This window comes from Labeo rohita, chromosome 6 (assembly GCF_022985175.1).
Source record: "Labeo rohita strain BAU-BD-2019 chromosome 6, IGBB_LRoh.1.0, whole genome shotgun sequence".
Classification (NCBI taxonomy): Eukaryota; Metazoa; Chordata; class Actinopteri; order Cypriniformes; family Cyprinidae; genus Labeo; species Labeo rohita.
The window spans coordinates 32847104-32862604 of NC_066874.1; the positions used below are offsets into that span (position 1 = coordinate 32847104).

At 34.2% G+C, this 15501-nt stretch overlaps 1 protein-coding gene across 9 annotated transcripts in view; it reads left to right on the forward strand.

Moving 5' to 3' along the window:
* The window catches only part of tead3b (TEA domain family member 3 b), a 38257-nt gene that overhangs the window by 20680 nt on the left and 2076 nt on the right, over window positions 1–15501 (forward strand). For 2 of the 9 annotated variants that reach the window (XM_051112592.1, XM_051112594.1), the window contains 11 exons: window positions 5019–5083; window positions 5220–5282; window positions 7857–7868; window positions 9563–9691; window positions 9782–9825; window positions 9910–9966; window positions 12447–12508; window positions 12618–12754; window positions 14054–14227; window positions 14390–14533; window positions 14614–14766. In XM_051112592.1, the coding sequence (XP_050968549.1) occupies window positions 5019–5083; window positions 5220–5282; window positions 7857–7868; window positions 9563–9691; window positions 9782–9825; window positions 9910–9966; window positions 12447–12508; window positions 12618–12754; window positions 14054–14227; window positions 14390–14533; window positions 14614–14766 (1040 nt within the window). Of the gene's footprint in view, window positions 1–5018; window positions 5084–5219; window positions 5283–5391; window positions 5455–7856; window positions 7869–9562; window positions 9692–9781; window positions 9826–9909; window positions 9967–12446; window positions 12509–12617; window positions 12755–14053; window positions 14228–14389; window positions 14534–14613; window positions 14767–15501 lie in introns of all 9 variants that reach the window. The other 7 variants (XM_051112593.1, XM_051112595.1, XM_051112598.1 and 4 more) reach the window with 7 other exon arrangements.

The window sequence follows — 15501 nt, forward strand, 5'->3', positions numbered from 1 at the left end:
TTTTTCAGTGTTGGCTGATCTAAGCACCTCTGATTGGTGCATTTTCAGCACTGACTAATCTGAGTGCCTCGGATTGGTCAGTGCATTCCTAAATTCAACAGAAACCCATTTGATTGGCTATAAGGCTCAATCTGAATGTGATTTTGCAAACTGACAGTTTTAATTCATTTTCACATTTAATTTTAATTGCAACAGATGTAATACATTGTTTAATTGTGCGGGGGCATTTTTTTGCTCCTTTGTCTTGAATTTATGGGGCATTTTTGTTTATTTTGGTGGCATTTTTGCCATAAGCCTTTGTTATTTTTCGGCCCTGTTCTTAATGAATACTGGAAACTTCCTGGTTGGTATTTTGGCTTGTGTTAAAGCTGAACTCTAGAGCAGGATTGGATACCATTGCTTTAGGGTTTCCCGATTGTCACTTTACAATTCTCAAGGGTGGTCGCTCTTGGCTAAGTGTGGCCTTTTGCTAAGTCGGTGCTAGTGTGAATTGGTCATCTCAAGCCTGGTATTTGTGACAGGGTCTGAGTTGAGGAAAATGTCAAGTTTAAGTATAGCTATGTTTTATTTGCCATAGATAGATTTGCACTCAATGTTTCTGCGCACTACATTTTTTTTGCACTTTAATAGATGTATTTTTTAGTTTAGCAACATGCAAATGTCATTCTGTTAAAATCAACTGTGAGTGTTAGTTGCATCTAGACTGCAAAGACTTTCTTTGATGTAGCATGTGTCAACAAAGCAGCTGGCCTTTATAGTGCAATTCAATCCGTCTCATCCTGCCTTAGAAGGTGTGGAGCTGCCTGTGCTGGCTGTAGACAACAAGGCAGCGCACTAGATCTTGCAAGCAAGCCTCCAGAGTCTCTACTTTAGTCTGGGATTACATCATCCAGGCTTTGTCCTCCTCTTGCCGGTAAATCTAAACATATTTACTGACTCACTATGAAGTCAGAAGGACGCTTGAGATGCGCTATGTGGTGTTTCAGATGCCGCGACTGGCTGATAAGAAAATACTGGAGTATTGACATTGTTGATAGAACATTGTTGGCATTTTCTGAAAGCGTATGCCTGATATCTATTGTATATCTTTCTTTTTTTGCAAAGGGATTCCCTTGAAACCATACGTTCTTATGGTGGTGTCACTGGTTCTGTTTTATATCGGTTGTCGTTCATGGTATGACTCAGGTTTAGTGGTTTATTTCAAGTAAAAGCTAGTTTGTGAGTTGATTTGACATGTTGAGAAATTCAGCTCACCTAGCCCCAGTCACTGTGCCAGAAAAGTAAAATTCCACAAATTGGATTTATTATTAAATCAAGTTGTAAACAAATCCCAGCACGTCGTTGACACTCACTGCTCTCGCCATCTCCAGGAAAGCGAATGCCGACCTCATGGAGAGCCTTGCTCTCTCCTGTGACTATAAACACCTTATCCATTTACATGTAGTCATCTGCCACTGAAGAAGCCCACTCACGAGGAGAATGACGACAGCACTCATAATACCACCGCTGACGTGAGGCCTCGGGAACGCCGTCTGCTTCGGCCCTGTTAACACCGCCTGGATCGGGCCTGCAGTATAATGTGAAGTGCAGAGCCACGGCTGCTTTTTTTTTTTTTAATTGCACCAACATTAATGGGTGGAAATAAGTGTGTTGCACCGAGACGCCTTTTATGAGTTGTTACGCTTTGAATGAAGTTTATTTGTTCATCTTTCCAGCAGGAAATGCCTACAAGAGCATTAACTTGACTTTTGCAGTTGTATTTGAGATTCTACATCTCCCAATAGCGACTTGTTTCTTGTAAAAGTGACTTGTTTGTAGTAATGACTATATTGCAGAATTGTACCTTTATTTTTACTTTGTGGATCTTACAATGTGACAGTTGAGGTCAAAAGTTTACATACACCTGAGTCTGCAAAATGCTAATTATTTGACCAAAATAAGAGGGATTGTATTGATGTTATTTTTCATTTAGTACTGACCTGAATAAGATATTTCACATAAAAGACATTTATATATATAGTCCACAAGATAAAATAAGAGTCCCTCAGTTGTCCTCAGTGTGAAAAGATGGCTCTCAAAATCATAGTCATTGTTGGAAAGGGTTCAAATACACAAAAATGCTGAAAAACCAAAGAATATGTGGGACCTAAAAGATTTTTCTGAAGAACAGCGGCCAGTTGAACAGAGGACATCTGTACACATTTTGTGCACCAACTGTCGAGTCAAAACTGAAATTTACTCATTTTTCGTCAACTTCTGATGCTACCAGGCCTTCCCTCATCTCCGCTTCTCAGCGTCTTGGCTTTGCCCGTTTGATTTACAGCCTAGTTGAATGGCAGAAATGCCGTCTGTCTGGTTTCATAGTTGTTACAGCTTCAAGATATTTTCCACCTGTGAGAGATTTTTCCACCTGTGCTTCGACGGGACCAGAGCCTTGCAAAAGTGCCCTGCACCCTAAGGATACAGCCAAGTACCATCCACCTTCTGACCCACCTTGAGTCTCAACAGCACGTTCTTGGAGCATGAAAGGCATTTAAAGGACAAGATAAGTTTGTGTCAGTTGTGGTTTGCTTAGTGGATCACAGCCAGTTCCTTACAGAAACTGATCCAGCAACCTTGCGGTGACCGGCTAGGTTTAACCTGCTTGAGCTTCTTTTACAGACATGTTCTAAGAGCAAAGGTTGAGAAGAAACCTGACGAGGGAATCAGAGCTGGGAGGTGGGAATGAATACGGGACACAGGGGGTCCGTGTTATTCTTTGCCTCCTGCCGGGACGGTTCGTGGCAGGTGTGGGTGTCCGTTTGGTAGGACGGGATGATCTTCAGCTGCCAGTTGTTGGCAGAAACAGCAAAGCTCTTTGTTCTCTCTCTCTTCCCCTCGCTTTTTTTTTTCAAGCCGTTCTCTCTCTGAACGCATGCTCCAGGCTGTTGCCCTCATCAAATCAAGTTGTGTGGGGCAGATGTCACAGGCGCAGTGGAATGCGAGGAATGCGGAGGCTCAGAGAGAGCGAGGGAGAGAGAGGGTGTGTCTGGGGAAGGGTGTACAGAAACAAAACTCAAATCGGTGCAGTGGTCTCTCTGCTGTGGAAGACCATTTCCGCCTCATGGTAAAAAAAATAAATAAATAGTAATTATAACTTGCGGTTTTAATACTCTTTATTGCAACTTTATTTCTGCAAAACATATTTTTATATATATAAAAGTTGCAACTTTACTTCTCACATTGTGCCTTTTGTATTTCTCTAATTTAGTTAAACTATATATCATAATTTTTTACTTCATATTCAAATTGAACTCAACATTGCAAACACTTTATGGCTGCTAATCATTGGCCAGCAAATGTGGCTGGCTAAAATTGTTAGATGTCAAATGCAAAGTTGTTTTCCTCAAGGGGGCGCCGAATACCCCATGCATTTTAGTGAGAATATTTGTAGAAAATGTTGCTTTTTTTTTTTTTTTTTTTTTAATTAAAAATAAACTTTTATATTTAAAAAGTACTGTTATTTTCTATTTGTAAAATGAACAATAGTTCTAAAGAATTTATTAATCTTAATGTTAATTTCAGTAGTATTTATATATATATATATATATATATATATATATATATATATATATATATATATATATTAGATGTGTGTGTATATATAATATTATTATTATTATTATTATTATTATGTATTTTCTTCCAGTAAACAAAATCTGGTAACACTTTACAATAAGGTTCATTAGTTAACAACATTAGTTAACATCAACTAACAATGAACAATACTTCTACAGCATTTAGTAATTTTAATTAATGTTAATTTCAGCATACAACATTAGTTAACTTCAACTAACAATGAACAATACTTCTACAGCATTTAGTAATCTTAATTAATGTTAATTTCAGCATTTACTAATGCATTATTAAAATCACAAGTTGCGTTTGGGAACATTAGTTAATGCACTATGAACTAACATGAACAAACAGTGAATGACTGTATTTTTATTGACTAACATTAACAAAGATTAATGAATAGTGTAATAAATGTACAGTTCATTGTTTGTTCATGTTCGTTAATACTTTAATGTTAACAAATAACACCTTATTGTGAAGTGTTATCATTATTATATAATACTATGACCCATATCCTTTTTTTGATCAGTAATAAAATAAATAGTTTGTAGTAGTTAGTATTTTTGAGCAAGGGTTTCACTGTAAATTAAAGCTAAGTAGTATTTTTAAAATAGTTTTTTAGTTGTTTTTTTTTAAGTCGGTAAACTTTACAATACAGTGTCATTTATTAACGTTAGTTAATGTATTAACTAACATAAACGAACAATGAACAATACATTTATTACGCTATTTATTAATCTTTGTTAGATGTTAGTTAATAAAAATACTGTTGTTCATTGTTTGTTAGTTCACAGAGCATTAACTAATGCTAACACACACTTTTTTTAAATGCATTAGTAAATGCCGAAATTAACATTAAGATTAAAAAATGCTGTGGAAGTATTGTTCATTCTTAGTTCATGTTAACTAATGTGTCACACAGTAAACAAAATCTAAACATCTTTAAAACAAGATATATTTTCTTTACAAGAACTTAAGTCTTGTTTTAGAGAAATCTAACAATGTTGTAAAGTTTATTTTTCTTTTAACACCTGAATACTAATGCTATAAAATATTAATAGGCATTGATTGTTCTCTTGATATGTACTTGATGCATATTACGTACTGCGTTGCATAATAGTCACTTTTTATACTTATGAAAAGGTTTTATGGATAACGCTTTTGTAACCAGATGACTGATTGCAGCTGTTTTAAACATGGTCAAATGTGAGGCATGTTTTTTCCCATCGTTTGAAGGCAAATCTAATATATAAAGCCAAAAGCTTTACTTCATTAGTTTTCTATTTGTGGTTTCAGTCTCAAGAAGTCTGCCAGTGTTATTGAGAAATGTGTGCTCCTCTTTCATTGCATTTGTCGCCACCTTTTGGTCACTGTGAAACTCACAAACTTTTTATTTTTCCCAGGTCGCAATGAGCTTATTGCCAGATACATCAAGCTGAGAACAGGCAAAACCCGCACAAGAAAACAGGTATATATTGATTTACATTTATATTGATTGCACTAAATGTTTGTTTTAATGACAGTTTTTAGTAAGTGAAATATTCCTTAAAGTAAGTAATGTGACTGCATGTATGTTTTTGTTAAACCATCTCGAAATTCTTCAGGTATCTAGTCACATACAGGTGTTAGCGCGGAAGAAAGTTCGAGAGTATCAAGCAGGTATAAAGGTAGGTTGGAAACGCGCATCTTTTCCCTCTTTGGTTACGGCTTCTCTCTCTTTCTCCTCCTCTTCCTCCTCTTTTTCTTTTCCTCCTCTTTGGCTTTTCTGTTCTGCAGGTTTCTAGCCATTTGCAGGTTCTTGCCCGGAGAAAATCTCGCGAGATACAGTCAAAGCTGAAGGTATGCGCTTTCCTGCGGGTGGGGCGGGGCTTAACAGCATTTGCCTTTGCACAAACCAATGAGAGATCGCTATAAATAAGTTCCAGTTATCTGTTGGCTGAATAAAGTCTCGACGAATGAGTGCTTGCATCAATATTTGGTGCAAAAACAAAGTCGGAAGTGCTACGGAAACCTGTGTCGTGTAGCGTAGTGCATTCGCGTTTGGCACTGCTGAATGTCGTAGAGGCTGTAGGTGCATGAATGGCTGAGATCTTTGCCTGTTGGCTTTTCTGAAGCTTACTGTTTCTTCAACCTTCCTTTCCTTGCATCCAGACTCCATGTGTCTGTCACCAATACTCCGTTTTCACATTATTTAATGAGTCTGGCCGTGATGTAAACAAATTTGTTGAAATTGAATAATTTTTTTTTTTAAATGCGTAAATTCAAATTGTTTTAAATTCAAATTGTATGTAAAGTGATTTGAAGTTAGGTTAAAATACTGGACTATTTTTGTTTTATTTTTTATTTTTATTTTTTGCCAAAATTACAAATAATCCACATAAGTAACAAATTATAAACATTAATATGGACTGGAAAAGGGATAGTTCACCCAGAAATTAAAATCAGTCATCATTCAGTGTGTGGAGAGAGAGAGAGAGAATATGTAATAGATTTGGAAATAATCCTTTAAATTTCAAATTTAACTTTTTAAATTTTTTAAAATTTGTACATTCAAATTGTTTTACATTCAAATCTATACGAGGTATATAAAGTGATTTTAATCAGTTAGAATAAAATACTGGACTATTTATTTATTTATTTATTTATTTATTTATTTATTTATTTATTTATTTAATTCTTGCACTGATTGCAAATTACATAAATATAATCCACATAAGCAATAAATTCTAAACATCAATTTGGACTGGAAATTAAAGGGATAGTTCACCCAGAAATTAAAATCTCTCATGTGTGTGTTTAAAGAGAGAATATGTAATAGAATTGGTAAAAAATCCTTTAAATTTAAATGTCAAATTTAACTTAACTAAATTTTTAAAATGTGTAAATTTGAATTGTTTTACATTCAAATTAAAGTGATTTTAATCAGAATAAAATACTGGATTTTTTTTTTTGTTTGTTTGTTTTGTTTTGTTTTGTTTTTTTTTTTGCACTGATTGAAAAATGACACAAAATCCACATACACAATAAATTCTAAACATTTAATATGTAGCATTTTCTTTAAAGGGGTCATCGGATGCAAAGTTCACTTTGTTTGAACATTAATGTGTGTTTGCAGTGTATGTACAAATCTACCCTATATTGACAAAAATCCATGCAGTGGTTTTTAATTAGTCTGTAAAAATAATATCCCCTTTTTCAAATCGAGCCATTCTCAGATGCCTGTCGGTGTGGCGTCACACCCACAGAGGCCGCTCCCACGATATTTGATTGACATAAGCATCTTACCTCAGATCAGCTGTCACAGTCCGACCTCCATTGTTTCGATGCCGGAGCAGGGATGTAAGTTAGACGAGTATATCCAATTGAGCAATTGAGGTGTTGTGTTGCTGGATGTAATAATGAACATAGTTGTCGTCATTTACACCCGACATCTGAGCCGCTGAAGATGCGGTGGATTACATTTGTTTGTGCAGGGAATGCGCCTCCCGATCTACATAAACGCGTCTATGTTCGCGCAAATCATTCGTGATCCAGCTTCACCTACAGCAGAAGTGAGTATAAGGGTTTTTTTATGAATCTTTGCAGTCACCTTTCCTAATAACGTGGTAGTTAGCAAGTTTAGCGGCTAAATGCGGCTAAAGTAAACAGGCTCGTCACTCAACAGAGAGAAGAGAGGGGCGGGGCGAGCAGAGCTCATTAACATTTAAAGCAACCTTGACCAGAATAGGATGATTTTTTTTAAGAGCTGATTTTGGCAAGGTAAAAAGGGTGTTGTTTTACACAACCATTGAGAATTTTTAGAATTTTAAGACCCTAAAGAATCATATCAACTTGTGGAAAATGGGCATCCGATGACCCCTTTGATATTTTTGATGATTTTAGATTGTAGTGTTTAGCGCCCCCTGCCAATATATTTATGAACTACAAATTCACATTATTTTTATTATTAGTGCTTATTAGCTATTTTTTGTTTAGGTAGGTTATAAAAACATTGAACAAATGGATTTTTGCCCAAAGTATGACAATTTCTGCCTTACAGGCTGTTCATAGGCGCATATTTTCTAAAGCTTTTTCACACTTACAAGCAATTTTAAGGTCTGAATAACAGTTTGATAAAATCTAGAATAGAGTTGATTTTCATGTAGTTCGCATACATCTCAAACTTTGTTGTCTGAGACAATAGGTTTAGTAAAATTGCTCTCAAAATATTGTACTAATGGTCTTTCTTTCTTTTGATTCAGGCCATGAACTTGGTAAGTGTGGATTTGAATTGTGCGAATTATTGTTGACTTTTTATTTTTGCTTCGCTTTGCTTGGCTGTTCTGCACAGGTTCAGTTTACATCCAGCACTGCCATTATAAAGTCCTCTTCTCTGGCCCTGCGGTGTGCATAGATTGCTCATAATTCTTGTGTCAATAATGTGCCTGGCCGTTTTGCTCTCTAAAGTTTCCATGTCGTCCCTACGTTTTATGATGTACTGCAGATCATACAGGCATACAGAAACTTAATTGTGAATGAACACCACTTATTGTGGTCATGCTTCCGAGTGAGCTGCGGGTCTTTTTATTATCCCCGTTCATTCATTGTGATGCAAAGTGACGTGTTACATGCTCAGCCTCTGGAAAACTGGAATGTCATGCCAAACGTATAGTTAAATTCTACTTTCATTTGCGGGGGGTGTTTTTCATGGGGCATAATTTAATATCCTTGAAGACGGAGCTTGACCAGATTTGGTAGACTGGTGAGCTTGAGCTGGAAAGTAGTTGAAAAACGTGTGTGTTTGTTTGACATCCCGGGCCAGTATGTTGCTTTTGCTTTGCTGGCTGTCCAGTAATTAATATCTGTTTGATACCTTTATTGCTTTTTTCCCCTTCTCATTGGAACTGAAATCCAATGACTCTTAAACATAACTTTGAAAGGCTTAAAGACAATCTGCATGCTCAGCAGCTAATTATTGAAATAACAACATAATTATAGTGTTTGCAAGGCAGTGGAATAGTTCACCTAAATATGAAAATCTGTTAAAAATATACTCACCCTCAGGCCGTTCAAGATGTAGATGAGTTTGTTGTTCATGGGTACAGATTTGGAGAAATTTAGCATTACATCACTTGCCCACCAGTGGATCCTCTGCAGTGAATGGGTGCCATCAGAATGAGAGCTGATTAAAAAAAAACCTCACAATAATCCACAAGTAATCTACACCACTCCAGTCAACAAAAACTGCATGTTTGTAAGAAACAAATCCGTCAGTGTGGATTATTGTGATAGTTTTTATCAGCTGTTTGGACACTTATTCTGACAGCACCCATTCACTGCAGAGGATCCATTGATGAGCAAGTGGTACAATGCTAAATTTTTTCCTTTTTTGGATGAACTTGCCTTAATAGTTTCAGCCTTGGGTTTGGTGTATGATTTAAATTTTATAAACCACTTTTTATAGGCCTATTTTGTAATAAATTTGAGATTTAGTTTGAAAATCTCCCACTGACATACATTTTTAGAATGTTCAGCATTCTGAAAATCTAACCGCAGTGACATCATCGTGATATTTGCATACTGACTTGTGATTGGTCTTCTTTTTCACATCTGTTTGTGTATTTTTTTTTTTTTTCGTTCTTGCATCCATTTAATCTTCTAAAGCCGCCTTAATTCTGCAAAGATGGTTGTGCTGAATTTCATGCACATCAGAAAGAAAACAAAACATCAGCTTACCTGAAACTTCACCACTTTTCATTTGCTGCCTTGCAAACACTGTAAATGCGAATCTAATTCTCATTGTGATTAATTTGGTGCTCTCTGATCTCCTATTATTTCCCTTTCTTCTGGTGCTTTTGTCTTGCTTTATCATAAATCAGCAGGCTGCTTTGCATTAATTAAATTAACAATGATTTTATCTGTATTTTCTCCTGGATTATTCTGCTCACCCGTGTCTCCGTCTCTTCAGGATCAAGCGTCCAAAGACAAGGCTCTCCAGAACATGGCGGCACTTTCCTCCGCTCAGATCGTGTCCCCAAGTCTAATCAAAACCCCTCTTCCGCCGCTTCCGCAGTCCCCTTACCCTCCAACTGCACGGGTATGATTTAGATATTTGTGTTTAACCTGGAAGTAACCTTTTACACAAATTATGCAGCAATTTGATTTATTTTCATCGCTGTTTTTACAGTTCTGGCCAACTCCCATCCCAGGTCAACCCGGACCCTCTGAGGAGTGAGTAACTTATGAATTCATACAGGTTTCTTTGTGTGTTTGTGTATTTGGCACGTTTAATGGATCACGTTTTTTATGTATCAGGCTGGTTCTTAAGCACAATCCAGGAAGAAGTCCTGGGCTTGGCCGCACCAGCTACGCGTAAGTTCCCTCCACAGAGCTTGAACTGATTTTTCGCTAGCGTAAAAGTATAACAGTAGTATAATAGGTCCAACTGTTTCTGTAAGTTATTTGATCCAAACTAGTATGAGTAGTGTTATTGTAGTATTATACTTTTTATAAATATTTCGAATGAGGATTTATTTTTAGATTTTCAGTTTTAATTTTAATTTATTTTAAATTTTAGTAATTTTGTTGTTTTTATTATTAATTTTTTTTTTTTTAAATAGTTAAGCGTTTTTTTATTTCAGTTTTACTTTATTTTAGTATTTCAGCTTTAACTTAAAAAAAAATAAAAATGATACTTTGGCAACTAATTGAAAAAAGTTTAAGTCTTTCATCTTTTAAGTCATATTTTATTTTAGCTTTATTTAAATTAACAAAAATGTTTTTTTTAATAGTTTTGGGTAACATCGTCTATTAGAGTCTTATAAGAGTAATTTGTTTGTGAAACAGTTTTTATGTGCAACAAGTGAAAACTGTCTGTTTATTGTCTATGCACAAAATTACTATGTACATGGAAAATTTAGAAATATCTATATATATCTATATATAATAATATATCTATATATAATAATATACTAATAAATATTAATCTAATTAAAGTCTAATTAATAACATCATGAAGTTATTAAGTCTTTCATTTCTATAATATAAATTGTTCTAGTTATGCTTGGCTCTAAATTATTTAATTAGAAATTTCTCTGTGCAATGCTTAGTAATCATAAACAACTGAGAAAGTCATGGAAATTAATTGTTGGTTAAAAATAGTTGAACTCTTATTAATCACATTCGGTTTAGATTTCAAGCTCATGGTTTGACTAAAACTTGGTTAGATTTTACTGTCGATTCAGTAGAGGTACAGGAAATACCGTTACAGACAGACTTTAGTATGCTGTTCTGTCTGGGTTCTGGTTTTTATTCCCAGCATTATTTGCATGCAGCCTGCTAAACTAATTCCTCTCTACATTGTGGGCTCTGTGGTCTCAGACTCTGTTGAGATCTCTTGAGTGTGTGTTATCAGAGCTAGCGCACATGACTTTTGTCATGTTACACTCCCACTCTGAAGTAGGTGAACTTACGCTTAGCTGATACGGCCAAAACAAACAGTTGTGGGATAAGCGAAGTGTCAAGGTGTGAAATACGCCACCTTTAAAGCAAAAACAATAACAAAAGGGTTCCCACGGTCATGGACAACTGTAAGAATTTGTGTTTTGTAGTACTGAAAATTAAAGGTAAAGTTCACCCAGAAATGAAAATTTCTCATGTTGTTACAAACCTGAATGAGTTCCTTTTATTCCTCAACAAAGAAGATATTTTAAAGAATGTTGGTAACCAGACAGTTGACGGTAGCCATTGACTTCCACAGTATGGAGGAAAATACTATGGAAGTCAATGGCTACCATCAACTGTTTGGTTACAAACATTCTTCAAAATATCTTCTTTTGTGTTCAACAGAACAAAGATTGGATGCATCAATGTATCGGCCAATAATCAGTGTCGATAAAAGCAATTAGTCAATATTTGCTGATTGTTTAAAACAGCTGGTGGTATATGGTATGTGACCCTGGACCACAAAACCAGTCATAAGTAGCATAGGTATATTTGTAGCTATAGCCAACAATACATTGTTTGGGTCAAAATTATTGATTTTTCTTTTATGTCAAAAATCATTGGGATATTAAGAAAAAAATCATGTTCCACAAAGATATTTTGTAAATTCTCTACCGTAATTGTATCAAAACTTAATTTTTGATTAGTAAATATGCATTGCAAAGAACTTAATTGGGACAACTTTAAAGATGATTTTCTCAATATTTTTTTTTAGATATTCAAATAGTTGTATCTCAGCCAAATATTGCCCTGTCCTAACAAACCATACATCAATGGAAAGCTGGTTTTGTGGTCCAGGGTCACATATTATACAGTCAGCTAGTCATTATCACAGAATAAACTTCAAACAGGGTGATCAGGACCCTAATGTGAAGTGAAGAAGTCTTGACTTTTGATTTTTCGATACTGGCTTATTGTTCAGTTTTATACTGAATTAATTGATTACAAAAATAAATTTTGATTACATTTTCAGTTTTAGGGTATATATTTTGAAAATCTTGACCATGTCTATAGTGAATATATTTTTTTTTAGTTATCCTCTTCTTCAAATTATTAATTTAATTAGTAATTGGTTAGATAGTGCTCTGTTTTGTCTAGCGTAAGACTTGTTTGCAAGCCGTACTGGTGTTTGATTTATGAGTGAATCTTTTTTTGACTCCACTTGATTCAGTTGAATTGGTTCACAAATCAGTCTATGATTCATTTATAAATGATTTTTAACAATCCAGTTGTCAGAAATAATTTGGAAATGGTTGAAAAGTGTGGGAACCCTGGTGTTTAACCCAAGTGAATGATCTTTTCTTGTGCAAAGTAACTTTGATTCTAACAAATCCTGAACACTTTTTCAGCATCAAGCCATTTGCACAAACTCCTTACCCAAACCTATCAGGACCTGTTCAGCAACCCTTATGTAAGTATACTAGTGCACTAGTAACCCATTTCGAGCACAGCCCGCTTCCATTTCTTCTGTTTATGTGTGTGGTTTGAGTCTTATCTGGCGCCCCCTTGTGTTTGTCTAGCGTATGAGCCTCTGGCTCCTCCTCTCCCGCCGGTTGCAACTGCAGTGCCCGTGTGGCAGGATCGCACCATCGCCTCCTCCAAACTGCGTCTTCTGGAGTACTCCGCTTTCATGGAGGTCCCGCAGGACCAGGACTCTGTGAGTAGACGGGAGTGCTCCACAAATGTACTTATGTAGAGCACATGATCTGATGTTTGCAGGAAAGCAAGGCTCAAACTAACTTCCCAAACTTGATGAAGAAGCACCACAAACCAGCTGTTGTCAACAAAAGACGATCACTAAATTTTTAAAAGATTTTAATAACAATCTGAAAATGATGAAAATGATTTTTAATCTTTTAATAAAGTTAATGTATTAACTAATATGAACAAACAATGAACAATATGTTTATTACACTATTTATTCATCTTTGTTAATGCTAGTTAAAAATACAGTTGTTCATTATTTGTTCATGTTAGTTCACAGTGGATTAACTAATGTTAACAAACACAACTGAAATTAACATGGCTGAAATGCTGGAGCAAAATGAAATCTAGATGGTTTAATGTTTAAAAATGTTGAAATTAAAACTGCCATAAATATTGGTTTTGGTAATTTTTTTTTTTTACGTACTATAGTATAGTAATTTAATTTAATAAAATTAAATAAAATTCTAAAATAATACAATAATGTACTATAGTAATTTTTCTATAGCTGTTTTTTATTTGTTTGTTTTTTTAATTGTTATTGTTTTAAATGTTTTTTACTCTGACTAAGGAGCAGCTGAAGGAATGAGAGACATATTTTGTATTATTAAGTAATAATATTCATCATAATAAAATAATAATAAAAATTATTATTATTATTATTATTATTATTATTATTATCATATATTTACACATTACAAATTTACAAATCGTGCAACACCACCTTGAGTATTTTTTAAAAACAATAATAAAAAAATAATTTTTATGAAAAAAAAAAAAAAAACATTCACTAACATTGTAGAGTGTTCAAAAAATATACATCACAATTTTATTATATTTTATTAATTTATTTATTTATATTTCTTTTTTTTTTTTTTTTACAATGTAGAGTGTTAATAGAGGGTCCAAAAATCTAATTAAAATGTTTTCATTCTTTTAATTTGCTAATAAAATATAAAGTATATTATCAACATAACTGTTTGAGTGAAAGTTGAATTTACAAATAATCATGCACTCTTTTCCTCTCATTACAGCAGCATTCGAGCTGACATATTTTTGATGATTTGAGACATTTGAATTCATTCTTGTTTTTACATATTCACATTTTTTTTATCCTTCTTTCAAAAGTGAGACAGATATAGCACAGACTGGTATATAATTTAGCACTTTTATTAAAACCAATAAGGAATCTACAGAAGTTGCATACAGAAACACAGATGGCTTACAATGTATTTGACATTTCCTTTTACAGTACAGCAAACACCTGTTTGTTCACATTGGCCAGACCAACCCCTCCTACAGCGACCCTTTGCTGGAGGCGGTGGACATCCGACAGATCTACGACAAGTTCCCCGAGAAGACGGGAGGACTCAAGGAGCTGTACGAGAAGGGCCCTCAAAACGCCTTCTTCCTCGTCAAATTTTGGGTGTGTGCATCTCATTTTATGCATTTTGGTGGTTCCTTATTTTAACTCATAGCCGCCTAGTTATTGCTACAGACATGAATGATTCCTCAAATCATGCAGTTTGAATCTACTTGCTTGTCGCATCGATTGCGCCACAGTACTGAGTTTGTTTGTGTCTCTCAGGCGGATCTGAACAACAGCGGCGTTCAGGATGGACCGGGCTCCTTCTACGGAGTCAGCAGTCAGTATAGCAGCTCGGAGAACATGACCATCACCGTTTCAACCAAAGTCTGCTCTTTCGGGAAGCAAGTGGTGGAAAAAGTGGAGGTGAGTAAGATCAGCATTAATTGATTTACTGAAAAGCGCTAGTTTTTCCGTATCTGACCACGTTTCTTTTATATTTACAGACAGAGTACGCTCGTGTGGAGGGAGGGAAGTGCTTGTATCGGATCCATCGTTCTCCCATGTGCGAATATATGATCAACTTTATCCACAAGCTCAAGCACCTGCCTGAGAAATACATGATGAACAGCGTATTAGAAAACTTCACCATCTTACAGGTAAAACAAGAATATTTAGCCGAATATTTTATATATATAGATATATATATATATATATATATATATATATATATATATATATATATATATATATATATACACACACACACACACACACACACACACACACACACACACACACACACACACACACACACACACACACACACACACATATATATATACACTATGTATGTAATGATTTTTTGGAAACCGCATAAAATTATAAATATTTTTATAAAAATAAAATCAACAAAATTAAAAATAGTGTAATTATTTACTTTATTTTATATAATATTTCATAGAATTGTTTAATAATGTGAAAATTAATTAATATATTTTTAAATTAAATATGTAATGAAAATATGTAATGTATGATCAAAAAATGTATTATATTTAATGATGATGATTATTGATATTGATTATTAATTATATATTAATATTATATTCTTAATTTTTATGTTCATTGCTTGTTTATAATGATAAAAAAATAGTAACATAATTTATGAGAATTTAAATTTAAATTTTTTTTTTTTGTTTTTTTTTGTTTTTGGAAACCACAAAGTTATAAATATTTTTTATAAAAATAAAATTGACAATATTAAAAATAGTGTAATTATTTAATTTATGTTATATAATAACTTGTATAATTTTTAATAATGTCAAAATTAATATTTTATTTGCAAAGACAGATTTTTTTTTTTTCAAAAATCGTTTTTAATGTTGTCATGTTGT